Source organism: Embiotoca jacksoni, unplaced genomic scaffold (assembly GCF_022577435.1).
Source record: "Embiotoca jacksoni isolate LCO1_2020_lvr unplaced genomic scaffold, fEmbJac1.0.p SCAF_5, whole genome shotgun sequence".
Lineage (NCBI taxonomy): Eukaryota > Metazoa > Chordata > Actinopteri > Embiotocidae > Embiotoca > Embiotoca jacksoni.
This window is the reverse complement of record NW_027185403.1, coordinates 10,953,758-10,972,988: the sequence shown is the minus strand read 5'-3', so window position 1 is coordinate 10,972,988 and position 19,231 is coordinate 10,953,758. Positions and strand designations below refer to the sequence as shown.

Sequence of the window (19,231 nt, the reverse complement as noted above, 5' to 3'; positions counted from 1 at the left end):
GGAATACACACTTTGAGCATGCGGCTCGTTTCTAAGGTTGCGTAACGACTACAGAGGCGAGTTTACATCCAGTTAATAATGTAGCCAATGTATTTTAATCACATTAATTTAATAGTTAACAATATAATTATGCTATTTTTCACACATTTTCTGGATTAGTCATCTAAAGTGGTATAGTCCAATTTCAGTCACAACAGTTCACTGCAAATATTTCACATTAAAGGGCTTGTTAAGAAATTAAGAGTTTGTGTCTACTGAAACGACAGAGGGCGTTTAATTTGAAACACAAACAGGAAGTTATGGGTGTGAGTAATGTGGAAACAGGGCAAGCAGTAGTTGATCAAACTGAGGTTTCTAGTTGACATTGTGAATCAATCAATAGACCTTAAATGTCAATATGACCGTTCTATTTTGTTTATATTGGCTCTCCTGCATGACACACTTTAGAGTTTATTAAATCTTCAAGAACTTAAAAAAAATTACCTGAATTCCAATTGAATCGCGAGAACTGTGCAACTTTATGTCATGGGACAGAGGCAGAGTTCATCGAGTCAAGTGTGGTGTCTGTTGGGTGTGTCCGCTAGATGGCGCTGCTGCAGCTGGAGAAAGTCGGACTAGAAACGCCGAAGAAGAGTACAAACGTCCATGGAGGCTCCTGTCACAGCAACAATACTGTGAGATGAAATGAGCGGCGGACACTTTACTCTTTTCACTTAAAGTTATCGATCATCAAATGTGGAGGTTAAACAAAGTTCGTCACAAAGCTGGTCGACAGCAGGGCGACAGCTTGGAGGAGCTCCGGTTGAAGAGGCGAGAGCAGGAGAGAGGTGAGTTGTTCAAACGTCAAAACGCGTTTGCCTGCGACGTTACTGTGTTTATGTAAACCAATACGTTATATAATAAATATATTTAACTAATTAACAACCTAATCTTCGCTCTGTAACGACGCACCACTAGCGGTAACAGATTGTGTGAGAAAGAGGCTGCAGCATGTAAGATAATTTACAAGAAAAAAAAAAAAAAAAAACACTGCAAACTTCACCTGTTATTTGACCATATCAACGTTTATTTTATTTATTTATTTTTATTTTATATTTACCACGAACCTCACGTAGTCACTTAACGAAGTATCACGCAAGGCAGGAGCAGTCTGCGCACGTACTAAGTCGATGACAAACATACGACATAAAAAGCTGTATCGTTTCTACATATCACAAGAACTACATCTTCATCCGTGTGAAGTTTGACCTGTTGTTGTGTCTGATAACTCCATAAACATTGGTAAATACACATGCTGCTTTCAGTCATTACATTATTCAGTACAGAAGCATAACCAAGTAGCTGAACGTTTTGAGTATTAAAAGCGGGTAACATTTCTTTCATATAAGTTTAATACATTAGTTAATATGAAATCATCTTGTGATGTTGTGGTCCCTAATATATAAAATTATTAGTAGAAAAGAGTAGATATTTCTAAGGCCAAACCAGAATGTGGCCATTTTACAGCATTGTTTCCATAATAATAGTTGAAGCATCAAGTCATTATTTTTACATCAGTAATTCCTCCAGCTTCTGTGTTTCCTTACAGTGAAGCTGAGTTCAGGGCCTGTAGTCCACATGGCAGCTCTGTCTGACGCCTGAAGCGTAAAGTGTTGTGATGTTTGTCCGTGTTTATTGTTATAGCACTGAGACAGGCCCGCAGAGACAGACAGCTTGTGAGCAAGAGACTCCTGCTGACTGAAGATGAGGAGCAGCCAGAAGTCACCATGGACACAACCCCAGGAGGACAGGTGAGTGGCACATGTTGTGTTCAATCTTTTTTTTTGGTAATTGTTTTGGCTAATTTGCATATTTCTCTAGGACGTGGTCAATCTGTTCCACAAACTTCAACACAGCGGGCCCGAGAAGGAGGCCCACCTGAAAGCCTTGAGTAAAGCTCTGCGCGATCCATCGGCGCAGCTCACCTTCATCAAGTATGGCGGTGACATCAAATGAGTTTAAATGGCATTAATACTATGACTTCTGTTTCTCGTTGGTCATATCTGAGTCTGGGAATCTGTCTGTCCTCTCAGGCAGGAGAACAGCATGCATCTGCTGGTCGGTCTCCTCACCGGCTCTAATGCTCAGTGCCGTCTGCAGGCCGTTCGGTGTCTTCATGAGCTGTCTCACTCTCCCCACACCGAAGTGGCACCAGCCTGTCTGCCTGCCACCCCCTACCTGCTCACCTATCTGTCCGGCCCGAGCACCAAGTTCACAGTGAGCAGCCATTCATACCAGGCTGTGTGTGTGTGTGTGTGTGTGTGTGTGTGTGTGTGTGTGTGGTATTATCACCTGCAGTGGTTTTGCAGAAGGTTTTTTTTAACTTTCCATGTGTCTCTGTGTTGATATGTACACAGGAGCTGTGTCTCTACACACTAGGTAACATATGCCCAGAAAGTGAGGTCGTAAGAGAGAAGCTCCTCGCTCAGGGAATCATCCCAGCTCTGGCCACCTGTATGGAGGTAAACTAACTAGGTCTTCAACACCTCAGCTTTAATAGAGGCACACTGACGTCCTCGCGGTGCCTCGTGAATATCAATTTTATAAAATCTTTGCGACTGAATTATAATGAATTCCCCACAAAGCGTTAAACTGGTGCTACACCATGTAACACGTATGTTAATATGTCTGTCCAGAACCAGAGACATAACCTTGCAGTAGTGGAAGCTGTGGGGTTCACCCTCTCTCAGCTTCTCCAGACCAAAGACGCAGTAGAGAAAATAATCCCGTAAGTACGCTGTTAAAGCACCGGTTCCTCTCTTCAGTCTCTCTGAAAAAGAACATATTCTGGGAGGCGTCGCTCACGTGTACCACTGTTGTAAGTCGTGTTGTGGTCTTCCTCTGTGTCTGCAGGATGGTCCTGGCCTCCAACTTACCTTCACACCTGTTATCCGTTCTGACTCCAGACCCAAAGTTTGGCCTGGCTCCTGCTATCGAGTGTGCGTGGTGTCTTCACTACCTCATATGCAGGTGAGAGCTGCAGGATATTCTCAGCGAGTGTCAACAGTTTTTATTTTAAACATATTTAATGCCTCCATGATTCACTGATCATAACAATAACCATCTCTCTTCTGCCTTCACCAGCATTGAGGATACCAGAGAGCTGTTGGCTGTCGGGGCCCTGTTGCAGTGCAGTTCCCTCTTAGTGTCACTAGGCGGTGCTGTGGCTGAAGGAAACAAAGACGACGGAATGGAGCTGGTAAGATATGATTCAAATACACTATTAAGTTTGTTTTTCTTTGGCAGACTTCTCTTGTTTTGTTTGTTTGTTTGTTTTTAATTAAGAAATAGCACTAAGTTTTAATAATTATTTCTCACTATTCAAGTACTCTTTTATTTTAGTTCATAGTAATATGACAATCAATGTAAAGAGACCTGAAAGACCCATCACAATTTTTTTGTATCACTATTTCATAACTATTATTCATTCAAAAAGAGTCAGAGTTATGTTTACTTTGTTTGTTAATGCAGTTGCATGGCTTTTCTGCTTGGTGCGTCCAAAGACGCCTCAACATCAGAGGTTTGTCAGCTGAATTATGAAATTAATCAGCTGAGTTGTTGAAAACAAATCAGCCCAGAAATGAATGACCAAATACTGAAGTTGTCAGAATTATCACATGTATTTGTTAGTTTCCTCCATAAAATGAATTAAAGTTTGTTTGTGTTTGTGTTTCCTCCAATAACTTGAGTGCAATACCAATTGACAAAGTGGAATACACAATTACCGTAATGAATTGTGGAGAATAATTTTAAATGTATATTGTAGTGTGTTAGGATTCTCCCAGGATGCTCTGAGTTAATGTGTTTGTGTTTTCAGTTTTCTGCCCTAAACACCACAGATGTTATGTGGCAAACAGTGTTAGTGTTAGTGGTTTTCACTACTCTACTGTGTTTCTTTAGTTCTGCATCTTACTGTAAGAAAGCACTCGGCACCGTGAGTGACGTGGGTGGGGTGTGATTGTAAACGTCCTCTTGTGTTTATTTGGGTTGTTTGTGAAATGTGAATGGTATGCTCAGCACACCACATCCTGGAGTTGTGCGGTTTACAAGACACAGGATCTGCACTGAAATAAGGGTTCATCTCTCTGCCTGATATTTACCACTAAGAATCCTTGACCTGTTACAATATATTAATTCAATGTTTTTATATATATTATGAAAGGCGGGAGAAGAATCTCGAAACTCAAATCGTTATGTAAGGTACACATCAGTTGTAATCCTGAGATCAAAGTAAAATTAACCAGTTTATATGGATCACCAAAAAAGTTTTAACGTGTCCTCTCTAGCTTGTCTATCCTCTGCTGAGGTGTGTGGGAAACCTCCTGTCCTCCTGTCCAGCGGAGGACCTCGGCACACAAACGGGTGACGTTCATCTAGTGGCGGCTCTGTGTGCTCTCATTCGGGCCTACCTGCACACTCAGCCAGCCTTGGCCAGAGAGACTGCCTGGGTCCTCAACAACCTCACAGGTTTGTGTCAGTCACCTCTGATCTCTGCTGAACCTTAAACACACACATCTCTGCACCTATTTTACCTTTTAAATTGAGCCAGATTTGGGACAGGCACAGACTGGGGTTAGAGACAGTTCACACCAGCAGGCATTATTAAGACTGGAGGCCCACACAGGTGTCACTGCACACTTGATCATTGTTGATTCACATTCTTTAGATTCTATTTTCAGCGATGGGTCACAGTGCATTTGTACAACAACATTTTTTTAATTGTTTTTTTGTAAATAAAACTTTTTTTGTGGCTGGCTTTTACATGAGTTTGGGTTTTTTAGGGGATCAACATCTAACTGATTTTCCATAGTTTGGAAAATCAATAATATTCTACTATTTATCAAAAATGTCCTTTGGAGGCATATTCAATTGTTGTAGAAACTTGTATATCTGTGCACATCTGAGATTTGATGTTCTGTACTTATCAGGGGTTTCTGTGTATAATGTAATGTATCCCGTTGTGTTTCCATTGCTCTCTGTTCAGCTCACTCAGATGAATTCTGCTCTGCTCTGTTGACTCTCAACTTGGTCCCAGGACTGATCCAGCTGCTGCCTTTCTCTCAGGGCATTAATACTATGGTCAGTGCAAGCTACATTTTAATATTATCGTTTGTACTTCACAGTCAAAGTGACCCATGTTGATGGACTTTGTGTCACTCTGCTTTGGTTGAACCATGAGCTTTTTATTTCACGCTTCTTGTCCCTCTCATCTCACTGATCTTTGCTTGTTTGTTCTCCTTAGACTCTCAGGGTTCTAGCAAATATCGCCTACAAGAAAAAGGAGTTCTGTCTCCGACTGGCGCAGCTCGGACTGCTGTCTGCACTCTGTGCCACACTTAAAATGGCCGACCAAGAAGTGGTGACCCTGAGTCTGGACGTCCTGTTCATGCTGGTAGTTAGTGGTGAACAGGTGAGCAAGACCACCTTTATTATTGAAAACAAACTCTGATTCAGTTTTGCTCGAGCTGCTGTATCTGTAACAACTTTTGCCAGGGTCAGATGATGAGGCTCTCTTTTTCCTCAGGTGTCAGAGGAGTTTGTGAGGCAGGATGGGCTTTCACTGTTAGAAGCCATCCAGTACAACAGTGAAGGAGAGATGAGGCGAAGGGCAACATACCTCCTGGAGCAACGCTTACTGTCCCACCAACAAGACTTAACAGCAACGCTGAGTTAGTTTGTTGTCTTTGTTGAAGCGGCAGTAGTTTAGTTTTAAAACATGAATGGTATCTAATGTCACGAGGAAACATCTGAGGATACAGAACAGCTAGTTTATATTTTCACTTCAACTTTAGACCTTGTGCTGATGGGCAGACACTGTTTTGTATTTAAAGTTAGATTTTGTATAACTTTAAAATATGATGTAATATTGATACAGTTGGTTATGTTTGTGTTTTTCTGAAGGTATTTTAAATTCATGACGATTTTTTTTTTTTTTTTTTTTTTTTTTTTTTTTTAATCCTTAAACTCAATAACTAGTAAAAGTAAAATACTTTTACATAAAATTGAATCATAGTTCTCTCTTGTGAGACACTGAAGAAGACGTAGGTGAATTTCTGCTCATTAAAGTTGACATCAGCAGCTGGAACATCTGCTGTACATCTGTACATGCAGAAGGAGTTTTTGCTCTGTGTGTGACTATAAACATGTAAATGAAGGTAATGGCAAAGAACCAGTTTTTTAGTGTTGATAACAGATTGTAAAAATTTATTAAATTGCATTTTTATCAATAAATCATTGATATTCTGTGTGTGCATTCAATAAATTATGAAATAATATCATCACTAAAATGAGACTTATTGGAGAAATATATTCTCTTGACGGAGAATATTTCAGTTTTATCCTTTGGTTTAGTTTACTGAAAGAATATATTTATTTGTATTTATATGATACAGTACATCAGGCTTTGTTGAATGACAGATTTAATTTGGAACTAAAAAGATTCATGTGAAAATGGATTAATTAATCGTGACAGTGCTCTATCAATCTTTTCAACTTAAACACTTGGAACAGTGTTGGTGATCAGTGTGATCAGAGCAAAAGGTGCAAATTACACCTTTAAAACTTTAATTAATCTGTGGTCTGTTGTTGTTATTCATTCATGGTTCAAATTTACTTATAATATTTACATAGTTAATAACAGTTTAAACAAGACAGTAGGGGATAAATCAAGAATAGTCCTATGAAGAAAGATGAAAAAGGTTTAATCTGAAGTACAAACTAGAAAAATGGTGGAGATGCTTTGACCTGGTGAGATCAACAGACGCTGATTTCAGTGAAGATGGTTTTGACTCCATTTAATTGTTTTGTCATAAAAACGGGCCTCCGTCTGGATATCAACACATATCTATGTGGATTTGGTGATTTGGTATCAACATTGTACTGTTCAACAGCCTCAGTCTGTGACTTGCAAACAAAAAGTTCAGCTCCTCCCCTTCTTGGAAAAAAAAAAATAGGTCTCACATTTCCACACTTCCTCTTCCCACCCACAAGATTCCCTTCCCGTTGTCTTTCACGCTGCCTCTCTGCATGAGAAACTAAGACAAAGACAAGGTGGGTCTCTTTATGTTTTTACTTTCTTGCATGCAGCAAGTATCTGAATTCATTCTTCAACACCAAAACTTTTCTGTCTCAACAATCTGCCTAGCGGGCTCTCAAATGTTCACATCTGTGCTGTCGAGAATATGCATCTGTTTTGATTAAGTCTTGTTCTCTCCACCCACAGCCAAACAGAGCATACAGTGTACTGCCAAATGGAGGGCGCTGAGTCAATAGCTAGAGAGAGGACAACAGAAAAAGATGGGGATCAAGAGGTAGAACACAAGGTGGTGATGTCTAGCAAGCCTCTGCATCGCTTTGTCCAAAAAGAGCCCAGAAGTCTTGGGGTAACACATCTAACAATCCTAAAGTTACACACAAGGGCAGCTATTTTATCAAGACACTTTCATCCATCCTCCTCTTCTTCCTAGATTGTCATCCTGATGTTTGGCTGTGCTGAGCTGCTGATGGGATTTCAGCTGCACCTTGAAAGTGTGCAAACCTCCAATCACATCTACATCCCCGTCTGGCAGGGAGCTCTGGTACATGACATTTTAACCCACTGAAGGTGGACACAAATTGTACTTGATTGGTTGTATCGCAACAAAATATACTTCTCATCTCAAAGAAAGAAGTGGCTTCTCAAAGCCTCAAAAAACCTGGTTTCAAAACTGGATCAACATTTTGGGAAATGTGCTAAGTTGAGAAGATCAGTACCACTCTCTCGTCTGTGCGGTAAATGTGAAGCTACCACTATCAGCCTTTTAGATTATAGCTCAGCACAAACACTGGAAGTAGAGGGAAACAGCCAGCTTGACTCTGTTCACAACAAAAATCCTCCTACCAGCACCTCCGAACCCCACTAATTACAAGTCTCTTTGTTTAATTCCTGTCTTGGGTGGTTGCCTAGCAACCCCACAATGATGTCAAAGCTTCACCCAATCAATGCTCCCGGCTAAGAAATAGTCCAACCATAGACTGTATAATTTTTTTTTCGTAGTCTCAAGATCCGAAAACCAAAGCTAACTCTGAAATGCCTTGAAGTGCAATACCACTGAGGGCCACTAGGGGATGGCTTAAAAAAAAAATTAAAAATTTAAAAAAAAAAAAAAAAAACACCTCAATCCAACAGACTCCCAATTCAAAGAGTGTCCACCTCTCTCATGAGACACAAAGTCCATACATTTTTTTTTTTTTGCCCAAGTCATTATGATGTCACTTGTTAAATTTACTCCTTCTGATTGTGTTCTGGTGGTCCTTCTGAAAATAATTCCATCATTAGTTAGATATTGGGTCTCAAAGAGAGGCGCATGCCTGATTTGACTGATTTGCCTGGGGTGAACAGAGTCGTCTTGTTCTCAGTTAGATCCATCCTTCGCCCCTCCACTTCTCGGCTGAATCTAGTCACTTTTAGCTCCAAAAAAACCAAGGTGGCCGATATGCCAGAATTTAGGCTTCAAAACAGCAGGTCATCGACCAATGGGTGACATCATGATGGGTTGCCACTGTGTCTAACACACAACTTGCTGTAGAACTACAACATGTCCTTTTCACATTTTTTTTGTGATTAACAAATGAAATGAAAGGTTTTTATTAAATTTAGCGGAGTAAGGTGGATTGTGTTGCCTCGAACAGAGGCTTTGTGCTAAGCTAAGCTAACTGGCTGCTGAATAGCTTCATATTTCACTTCATGGTAACGAGAGTGGTCTCAAGCTTCTCATCTTTCTGTTACTGTCTGCAAAAAAAAGTAGATTTGCCAAAAAGGAAAACCATACCATCAAGTCATTTTCAGTTAGTTTAGTTCAGTCACTTTAAAAAAAAAAAAAAACGTGATATAAAAAAACTCAAAATTCACTTTTCTGGAGCAGTAGATGTTTTATTAAATTGCTAATTTGAGTAAAGATCAATTTCAACTTCCCACTCCAGCACAAAGGAGCTTTAGTAAATCTTTTAGCTGCCATTATGATAAACATGGCATGTGAACAAGGCTGGATAACACAAGCAGTCATCAAAACATACTTTGGGTGAATATCAGGAAACAATTATGTGATGATCTGTGTTTCGGTTGTTTGTTTTTTGAAGTTTCTTGTCTGTGGAATCCTGTCTATCTACACTGAGTTACATCCATCCAAGAAAATGGCAAGTATAGCATAATTTTATGTCTCAGTAGTAGTCTGTATCTTTATTGTTCACCCACAGTTCTTAAGAACCATCTCAGTAACCTACTTAATCTTGTTGAATGGCTTTTCCTCAGGTGACTGTGTGTTTGGCCATGTATGTGGTGTCCCTTGTGGGAATCATCGTCTCTATTGTCTACAGAATTATCTGCTTCTTCAGGCTTAGCTACCGTACGCACATGGCACATTACTATTATAACAACAAGTGGGCCTCCAGAAAATTGGTGAGTTACCACATATAACAATTTTTTGACTAAATAGATGACATACACATTTTAAATGTATGAATAACTCTCTCTTTCATCCTTTTTATTACTGCAGGCACTGGTTTCAGGTATTGAAGGCTTATTGTTAGTTTCCTCTCTGTGTGTGTCAGCGCTTCTCATCTTCCTGTGTGCCATCGCACGTTTTGCACTAAAATCTACACACACTCAGGTAATAATTTTTTTTTATTGTTGCATTATGTAAAGAAGCCTATTTCAACAAAATTTGAAATTCATAATTCAAGTCCAACCCTTTGAAATATTGTTTGATAAAACACAACAAAAGCAAAAACACAACCCCCCCCCTCCACACACACACACACACACCCAAAAAAAATAAAAACACAACAAAACAGAAAACATGACAGCATTTCATAAAACACAACAACAACAACAACAACAACAACAACAACAACAACAACAACAACAACAAATATATATATATATATTGTTTGTTTTTTGTGTTTTGTCTAATGTTGTGTTTTCACTTCTGGGTGACCGTACTTTGAGGTATTTTTTGATTTTGCAAACAACATAGAGGAACAGTACAAAGAATCAGTGAAAGCACAAAAAAAAAAAAAAAAACACAGCACACATGAACAAAATCAATAATAGAGAGAAGTGAAGAAAAATGACCTTTTTCATATTTCTCTAAAGCAGCAGAGAACAACAGCAATATATGCCTCATCATCACAGATTGCATATTTAGGAGAGTTATGACCAGTTTAAGAAAGAGTGACTTTTTTTGCATCCAGATTCACGTGTATAAGAGGTAAAGAATATTCAGTATTTCATGAGGAAAAAGCAGAGGAAATCCTCTTTCTTTTAAGTATAAATGCTGCATATTGTTTGCATGAGTTTTTTTCCCCAACTCTCACTAATCGTTCTTGTAATCCCTCAGAGTTAAGTGGATATTATTAAAAGCGCACCGATTAAATCTAAATCCACACATTTTATAATATTGTTTTTATGTTTAGTCTTTATTTAACTAGAAAAGCAGGGGGGGGGGAAACAATGAGCATTAACAAGGAGCTAAAGACAAACAACACAACAGAAAACACAGAAATATTTGACAAAATCAGACTCAAAGAGAAATGTAACCAGGAATTCATTTTTTAATAGAATAACATGAAAATACATGAACACTAAATAAGAAAACAAACCAACAATTGTCTAAGACCAAAATAACAAAAGAAGACCGGTTCAAAGCAATACCTTAAAGAGACGAATAGCTCAAAACATCGACAGCCAGAGGAAGCCAGATGTAATTTTTCACATCGATATGTAATAAATGAAATTATTCATGACCTCTGTGTCACTCATCATTATATTGCCTTCTTCCTCCTCCTGTTCTACCTCCATATACTCATCAGGTTATGATCCAGTGCATCCCACCACCTCCACAGAGCAACGTGACATCAAACTAAGGTCAACCTTTACCCTACGATAACTAAGACTGTTCTTCCTGCAGCTCACCCATCCTGTGAAAGAAATATGTTATAATTCTGTACAGTATACTGTATGCAAATCTTACACCGTATTACTTTACGGCATTACTGAACCACATTTATTTGCTTCATGTAGCTTGCTTGGGAGTGTGAGAAAAATATTTTGCAAGCACTTATTTAGCGAAAGAAGTAACCACTAATCTCTCCAGCGAGACTCTTGTGTTCATGCTGTAGGGATCATAGAAAACAGTATTATTCACAGTGCACCTCAGAGTTTACTTGTAAATGAAATCCTCAAGGTGAATAGTTCATAGGTGCAGATCCTGCTATCTATCAATATTTCACTTATTATACGGTAATGTTATCTCACCTAATTGTAACGTATATAAACAGTAATGTACAGTGATTTTTTTTTTTTTTTTTTTTTTTAAGATTGTGTTTGTATATTTACATCAGTCCCAAGTGCATTTTGTTTCAGCTCCAGAATCTTCAAAACTACAAGAAAACCAACCAGTAAAAATGTTTCATATAAAGATAGCCTGTAATTTTATATTGTGGACACAAAATCCTAAAACTTTGTGTTATCAGCATGTCTGATCATCTACAGTGCAACTGTTTCCAAAAGTTTGAGCTAATTACATATTTTGCTGAATGAAAAGGAGTTAATACAACCTCGGAGCAAATAAGTCATTAAAATAATGTTACTTTTTATTTTATTAACTTTAAAATAGAAAAATATGATACAGCTAATGTGGCTTGTTCCAAAGTGTGGGCCTCGCTCCTTCGACTTTTAGTGTCTCAGAACTTACGACCTTTTTAGACCCTTAGTCGCATGTATTTTCCCAGGGGTGCACAAACTTTTGCACAAAACTGTATTTACATTATTTTAATAATTAATACGTGCAGTTTTTAAGTTTAGCATGGACCATCGTTTAAATTGTTTGCAATGCTTAATAATCATCCTCTGTTTACTGTTGTTGAAGGCATTTCATTGGGACTTTAGTTGAATAAACAGATGTGCGCTCTGAACTTTGGCCACAGGTCAGTACACCTGCCTTCAGCTGCAACTGCAGAGATTGTACACACCTAAAACATTTGGACAACAATCATTTTGCAGATCAACTGCATATTTGTCCAAAGCTTGATTGAAATATTGGTGCACCTTGGAAAAAGCTACAAGATATAATGAAGCTGTTTAGAAACCTGTTGAGGCTTATTTCCTGTGTGTGGAAAAACAGATTTCACTCGTAGTTTTTAAGCTCTGTGGTGCAATAAATGTATATTATCCTTGTTAAATAAACAATTAAAATAAGGCACTGCACTCCCTCATTCTGTTTATACAGATCATACCTCCATTCAGCACTTGGAACAGTCTGATGTATTTTCTTTAGGTAGCATCTGTACTGTTGAACAGGGGGATCATGTCCTGTTGTGGGCTCAGCATTAGGCTAAAGTAAACTTTAATAAGCTGCACAGTGATGCATCATATTTCTGAGTGTATTGACAGGAAAAACTGCTATTCCTTACACTGTATGTGCAAGACATTTTGCCTACAGCAGTGATTGATGAAACCCAATAAGCACAATCACAACCCTAAAACGTTTCACCCTCCACACTTGCACACGTTAGGAAACGTAACTTCAACAATTAAGTTATAAAAAAGTATGGCTTCCGGGTTGCAACGTGCTCTTTCAGATCCCAAACAACAAGAACTGCAATGATACCAAACACATTTGGGTCTTTTACATTTATTTATAGTCATTTCATTTAGTAGACAAACAGTAGTTCAACATTGTGATGGAAGTCTTCCCTGGCGTTGGTGGTGCAAGGCAGAGGGACACTCAGCAGAAGAAGTTCTTGTAGTCACATTTGGTCCATGTGTATTTTCTTGTCGTTTCAGTGTTCACAGTATTTAATAGATGTAGCTGGCAGTGTACAGCGACTGCATGGAAGCCTGGTTACCTGAGCCGGAGGGCTTGTACTCTCCTTTGGAAGCCAGGCCATTGATCTGATGGGCACAACCGAGGGGAAAAGTTAGGGCAAAGTCAAATCTGAGTGTTAATGATCAGCCAGGTTATCTGTGCCACATTAGTGCTGGACTCAACACACAAAAGTTTTTTTTTTTTTAAGAATCAATCATTTACCAGACAGTATATAAAGTTGGGTAATGCAAGATAATAATTATTTTATAGTTCTATGCGCAGTCCACAACGAGAGATTGATAAGTGGGAATTGTTTCATCATGTCTGTTCGATAGCTACTCGTTCCTGCGGATTCTCACCTTGGCCCTGTTGCAGAAAACTTGTTGTGTAGCTGCCTTGTTGGCAGTTTTGCCCTGCCAGGCTGCAAGAGCAGAGGCCTGGAGTGCACGGCCGTAAGAGAAGGTCAGCTTCCAGGGCCGAAGGAGGGGCACCTGGTTGATGGCGTTCAGGTTGACGGAGGCTTCCTCCTCACTCTGGCCACCAGACAAGAAGCAGATGCCTGGAAAGACCCAGAAAAGAGCATGCTACTTGTACTTGAAGAAACATCCATGCCTTTCTTAAAGTGGTTTGTTATGGGGAGAAAGCTGGTTTTATGACACTCACCTGGCACTGCAGCGGGGACAGTACGCCTGAGAGCGGTCACTGTAGCCATACCAACCTCCTGAGGGGTGTACTTCTTCGTGCAGGAGTGTCCAGCAGTGACCATGTTGGGCTTTAACAGAGTGCCCTCCAGGTACACATGGTGATCAGAAAGAGCTTTGTACACGGCAGCCAGGACCTAAAGACAAACAGGCACATTTACTGGTGGGCATCCTTCAAAATATCATGTGATGGTAAAATCTTTTTAACATTTTAATTACTGTACTAACCTTTTCTGTGACATACTGGCATCGCAGAAGGTCATGGTCTCCATCAGGCAGGATTTCTGGCTCCACAATGGGCACCAGGCCATTCTGGTGGACATAATCTAAATGAGTGTCTCAGCCAATATATTCACACTGTCAGCTGAGAAAAATCGCAATACACTCACGTACCTGTTGGCAGATACTGGCATATCTGGCAAGGACATTGGCGTTCTCTGCAATGCCGAGAGCTGACGGGCAGCCATCCGAGATCTTGAGCACACACCTCCACTTGGCAAAGTCACAACCGTCCTTCTTGTACTGGGCACAACGCTCTGAAAGGCCGTCGAGACCTAGAGGAGCCACAGAACGTTAGTAACTTACGCTTACAGTGCTTCACTAGCAAAGGAATGTACAGACTTGCACTTCTGGAGTCCATTTTTACCTTGTGTGGTGGTCTCTCCATCTGTTCCAGTCAGACCAGCTGTGCCTTTGTCCACCTGGAGCAGGAAAACCAAACACATCAGTGAACGCTTGACATTTTTTTAACTCAAGACCCAAAAAAAGGTCTTAAGTGCTATGAAGGGATTTAAAACGAAGCTTCCACTTGCAGCCTCCTCACCTTGATGCCAACAACAATGCCCTTGTCCTTGACAACTTGGGGGAAAAGCTTGCCGCTGTCTGATTTCTGGTAGAGCGTCTCGTGGAAGAAGATGATCCCACCCACGCTGTTGGAGATGGAGGGATCGGAGGAGAAAAGGATGTCACGAAAGAAGCGACGGTTCTCCTCGTTGTTCTCCACGTTGATTTTCTGGAGACGCTTTCCCATGGTGCCTTGAAAAAAGAGCAGATGGAAAATCATTTGAGTTGCACACACTGCACTTACCTCTCACATCATGGAATAATAACTGAGACCTTGGCTCACCTGTTGATTCATCTGCAGCCAGAATTCCCTTTCCAGGAGCCACGATCCTCTGAGCAATGTCAGAGAGCTCCTTCTTCTGCTCCGGAGAAAGGGATGGGAACTGATGAGTCATCCTAGTAGAGACAAAAAAAATAAATACAAGTTATTTGACAGGTGTTCAGAAACGCTTCAAGGTTCTACAAAATATGAGGAAGATTTCTTTTTTACACCCATCGAATTCAACAAAACTCCAACATCGTGCTTCTCTTGCACCACCTCTGCAGTTAAATATTTAGTTTGCATGGTTGAATTTTGGCCTTCAAAACATAAGTTCGCCCTTTCAATGTGCAACATAAGTTCAAAGTTCACTTGAAGATTATGGCTACAAGTTTACCCAATGCTTTCTGCAGAATAATGCATTAAACAACACAACGTGATGGCTTAGCATGATCATAGTTTGCTATAAATAATAAAATTAAAAATAAATAAAAAAATAAAAAAATTAAGAAATCATAAACGACAGACTGAACAGCCTTCAAGTGTTTGTACAACCCCCCCCCCCCAAAAAGCACACAGACGACCATCAGCAGAAAACACACGTCAACATGGACCCTTTCAAAGTAAAATCGACAGCAATGTATAATGCAAAAAAAGATGTTTAAACTACTTGTTCTATTAAAGTAGTTCGAGCACACGTCATAACAACCTGTTTATCCAGTTATCCAGTTTTAGTAAAAACTTGCAACTTAAATCAATAAAGCTATCCCTGCGCATTTAAAACTTGAGGAAACAGATGCAGACTAAGCCTGCAGAAAGCAGGAAAAACATTGTTCAGATCACTTTTGATGAAAAATATTATTAGAAGAGCTGAAAAGTTGAAATCACGTCTTACTTGAGAGTTTGGTCAAACAGGAACGACAACTGAAGTGGCAGACGGTCTCCGTAGCCTCCCAGCAGTACTTGAACTGATAAAGAAGACCGTATTGTGGGTAAAACCGTATTTATGGCCTGTTCTGCGGTGTGGAGGAGGTGCTCGTGATGTGGCGGGGCGTGTGGCCCCTCTGTAACGCAATTGGCCCAGTCAGACGCACAGGGGCGGTGTTTCCGGCAGCGGCATCAATGAGCTTTTGTGGACTTAGTTCATATCAGGGCGTGGGGGTGTGAGCGAAAAACAAGTAGGGAACACTGTTTTATGACATCTCCACGCATGCAAGAATCACACCGTCCTGAAATACCCACTCCCCTCCCTTCACCCTTTGTTGCTCACTGTAGAGTGTTGCTGCACTTTAAGAGATGATGAAATGTAATGTGAGAGGTGTTCTGCAATGTTGCAATTCAGGTTTCAGTGTTTATGTCCTGATGAAATCTGCAAAAGCTTATCTCTCTATCATTAAGGCGTAGAGGATAGTTACGCTTCCTCCTCCTCCTCCCCTCCTCCCCCCCCCCCCCCCCCCCAAAAAAAAAAAAAAAAAGAAAGAAAAACAGGATGGTGGTTGGAAGTTATCTTTACATTCATGCATGATACTAATGTTTCAAATTTGTACTTATACATTAAAATGTGGAGAGTTTCGTGTCAACACCAGTCCATAATTTGAACCCGGCTGGGGTGGATTTGTAACTCACAAATTATAAGCCAGCCTTTACACAACCTGGACTCTGCACCCAGTCCAATGTACTTTTTAGTGTTCCTGATCAGAGTTCAGTTTTTGTCCATGAGTCCCTGTTTTACATACCTTTTTACATAAGGACTGAAAAGCAGAAAGTCAGTAGCGGTGGGATCCATGTGGTCTCGACAACGTTGCTTAACCTAGCAAATGTATATGTGGCGTAAATACAGTGGTGTGAAAAAGTGTTTGCCCCCTTCCTGATTTCTTATTTTTTTGCACGTTTGTCACGCTTAAATGTTTCAGATCATCGAACACATTTAAATATTAGTCAAAAATAACACAAGTAAACACAAAATGCAGTTTTTAAATGAAGGTTTTTATTATTATGGGAGAAAAACAATCCAAACCCACATGGCTCTGTGTGAAAAAGTGTTTGCCCCCTAAACCTAATAACTGGTTGGGCCACCCTTAGCAGCAACAACAGCAATCAAGCGTTTGCGATAACTTGCAATGAGTCTTTTACAGCGTTGTGGAGGAATTTTGGCCCACTCCTCTTTACAGAGTTGTTGAAATTCAGCCACATTGGAGGGTTTTCCAGCACCAACTGCCTTTTTAAGGTCATGCCGCAGCATCTCAATAGGATTCAGGTCAGGACTTTGACGAGGCCACTCCAAAGTCTTCATTTTGTTTTTCTTCAGCCATTCAGAGGTGGACTTGCTGGTGTGTTTTGGATCATTGTCCTGCTGCAGAACCCAAGTTGACTTCAGCTTGAGGTCACGAACAGATGGCCGGACATTCTCCTTCAGGATTTTTTGGTAGACAGTAGAATTCATGGTTCCATTTATCACAGCAAGTCTTCCAGGTCCTGAAGCAGCAAAACAGCCCCAGACCATCACACTACCACCACCATATTTTACTGTTGGTATGATGTTCTTTTTCTGAAATGCGGTGTTACTTTTACGCCAGATGTAACGGGACACACACCTTCCAAAAAGTTCAACTTTTGTCTCGTCAGTCCGCAGAGTATTTTCCCAAAAGTCTTGGGGATCATCAAGATGTTTTCTGGCAAAAATGAGACGAGCCTTAATGTTCTTTTTGCTCAGCGGTGGTTTTGGTCTTGGAACTCTGCCATGCAGCCATTTCTGCCCAGTCTCTTTCTTATGGTGGAGTCATGAACACTGACCTTAACTGAGGCAGGTGAGGCCTGCAGTTCTTTGGATTTTGTTGTGGAGTCTTTTGTGACCTCTCGGATGAGTCGTCGCTGCGCTCTCGGGGTAATTTTGGTCGGCCGGCCACTCCTGGGAAGGTTCACCACTGTTCCATGTTTTCTCCATTTGAGGATAATGGCTCTCACTGTGGTTCGCTGGAGTCCCAAAGCTTTAGAAATGGCTTTAGAACCTTTTCCAGACTGATAGATCTCAATTACTTTCTTTCTCATTTGTTCCTGAATTTCTTTGGATCGCGGCATGATGTCTAGCTTTTGAGGATCTTTTGGTCAACTTCACTTTGTCAGGCAGGTCCTATTTAAGTGATTTCTTGATTGAGAACAGGTGTGGCAGTAATCAGGTCTGGGTGTGGCTAGAGAAATTGAACTCAGGTGTGATAAACCACAGTTAAGTTATGTTTTAACAGGAGGGGGCAAACACTTTTTCACGCAGGGCAATGTGGATTTGGATTTTTTTTTTTCTCCCTTAATAATAAAAACCTTCACTTAAAAACTGCATTTTGTGTTTACTTGTGTTATCTTTGAATAATATTTAAATTTGTTTGATGATCTGAAACATTTAAGTGTGACAGACATGCAAAAAAATTGGAACTCAGGAAGGGAGCAAATGCTTTTTCACACCACTGTATGTACCAGCTAAGATTATACCAGTAAGAGAAATATTGGTTTTGTTAATTCAGTTCCCTGATGATACTGTAGGCATTGTTTCTCTACTGTAAGGTAATGTTTTGGTGCTGGGGTGCTTGATTTAGCTGCAGTCTTTTGGGGTCTTGGAAATTAATGTTATTAAGCTGCACTTTAAAGTTTCCATAGGGCCAGAAAACCACTATGGTTATTGTCCAGCAGCTCTAAACTTAAAAAAAAACAACTCCAAGTTTACTACAAAGTTGGAAAATTGTTTGTGATTTTTATCACTAAAGTACAAATTGGATCCAGCATTCTCATGTGAACTTGCTGCCCTGTCTTGCAGAAGGATCCAAGTCAATTATTTTATAATGCTGTGCTATTGCCGTGCATTTTGCTACATTCTTGCTTGTTCTTTGGTATTGCTTGTCGTGTACAGCACCATGGGCTGCAAACCCTGCATGAAAAATGCCATACATGTAAATAAACCTTCAACTTTAAATAAGCTATTATCAAATCATTAGTTAATAATGGGACGAGACAGGCCCATATAAGTACTGATCGGTTCTGAGTCTCTGTGCAACATATGATGACATGTATACTTATATGTATGTGTACAAGTCTGTTGGTGTCACCGGAGCAGCATTGGAGCCGGTGACACCAACAGACTTAACAAACTGGTTAAGAAGGCCGGCTCCATCATCGGCTACAAACTGGACAGCCTGGAAAAGGTGGTGGAGAGGAGGACGCTGAACAAATTATTGTCCATATTGGATAATTCTGTCCACCACCTGCTGCAGGGACAGCGGAGCACTTTCTCTAAAAGATTCCTCCAGCTCCGCTGTCACAAGGACAGATACAGGAGATCATTCCTGCCCACTGCAATAAGACTGTACAATAACTCACCTCTGGCAAAATCCATCACAGTACAATTACACTGTTGACTGTGTTTCTTGGTTTGTTTGTATATAATATATATATAGATATATACTGTACTGTATATATATATATATATGTTGACTGTGTTCTTGGTTTGTTTGTATATAATATATATAGATATATAATGTACTGTATAAACTGGGCAT

The 19,231-nt window shown here is 40.1% G+C and overlaps 3 protein-coding genes across 3 annotated transcripts; 2 read left to right on the top strand and 1 right to left on the bottom strand.

Annotated features, from left to right (window-relative positions):
• Window positions 1-629: 629 nt before the first annotated feature.
• On the top strand, window positions 630-5,977 carry tmco6 (transmembrane and coiled-coil domains 6). Its single transcript, XM_069171712.1, has 12 exons — window positions 630-827; window positions 1,684-1,790; window positions 1,861-1,973; window positions 2,073-2,256; window positions 2,397-2,501; window positions 2,676-2,767; window positions 2,893-3,009; window positions 3,124-3,238; window positions 4,326-4,506; window positions 5,024-5,118; window positions 5,282-5,449; window positions 5,564-5,977. The coding sequence occupies exons 1-12, from the start codon at window positions 734-736 to the stop codon at window positions 5,711-5,713; spliced, it is 1,521 nt and encodes a 506-aa protein (XP_069027813.1). The 5' UTR covers window positions 630-733; the 3' UTR covers window positions 5,714-5,977.
• A 1,052-nt stretch (window positions 5,978-7,029) lies between these two features.
• Window positions 7,030-12,257, top strand: LOC138211747 (membrane-spanning 4-domains subfamily A member 4A-like). Its single transcript, XM_069171855.1, has 7 exons — window positions 7,030-7,089; window positions 7,262-7,421; window positions 7,506-7,616; window positions 9,157-9,213; window positions 9,329-9,475; window positions 9,573-9,686; window positions 10,888-12,257. Exons 2-7 carry the CDS (start codon window positions 7,290-7,292, stop codon window positions 10,939-10,941), a joined length of 615 nt encoding a protein of 204 aa, XP_069027956.1. The 5' UTR covers window positions 7,030-7,089; window positions 7,262-7,289; the 3' UTR covers window positions 10,942-12,257.
• A 437-nt stretch (window positions 12,258-12,694) lies between these two features.
• aldob (aldolase b, fructose-bisphosphate) lies at window positions 12,695-15,687 on the bottom strand. The gene is made up of 9 exons (XM_069171403.1): window positions 15,583-15,687; window positions 14,712-14,824; window positions 14,409-14,620; window positions 14,232-14,286; window positions 13,979-14,139; window positions 13,814-13,897; window positions 13,548-13,722; window positions 13,244-13,443; window positions 12,695-12,970 (listed from the first exon to the last, which is right to left on the bottom strand). Exons 2-9 carry the CDS (start codon window positions 14,821-14,823, stop codon window positions 12,875-12,877), a joined length of 1,095 nt encoding a protein of 364 aa, XP_069027504.1. The 5' UTR covers window position 14,824; window positions 15,583-15,687; the 3' UTR covers window positions 12,695-12,874.
• Between the last annotated feature and the right edge of the window lie 3,544 nt (window positions 15,688-19,231).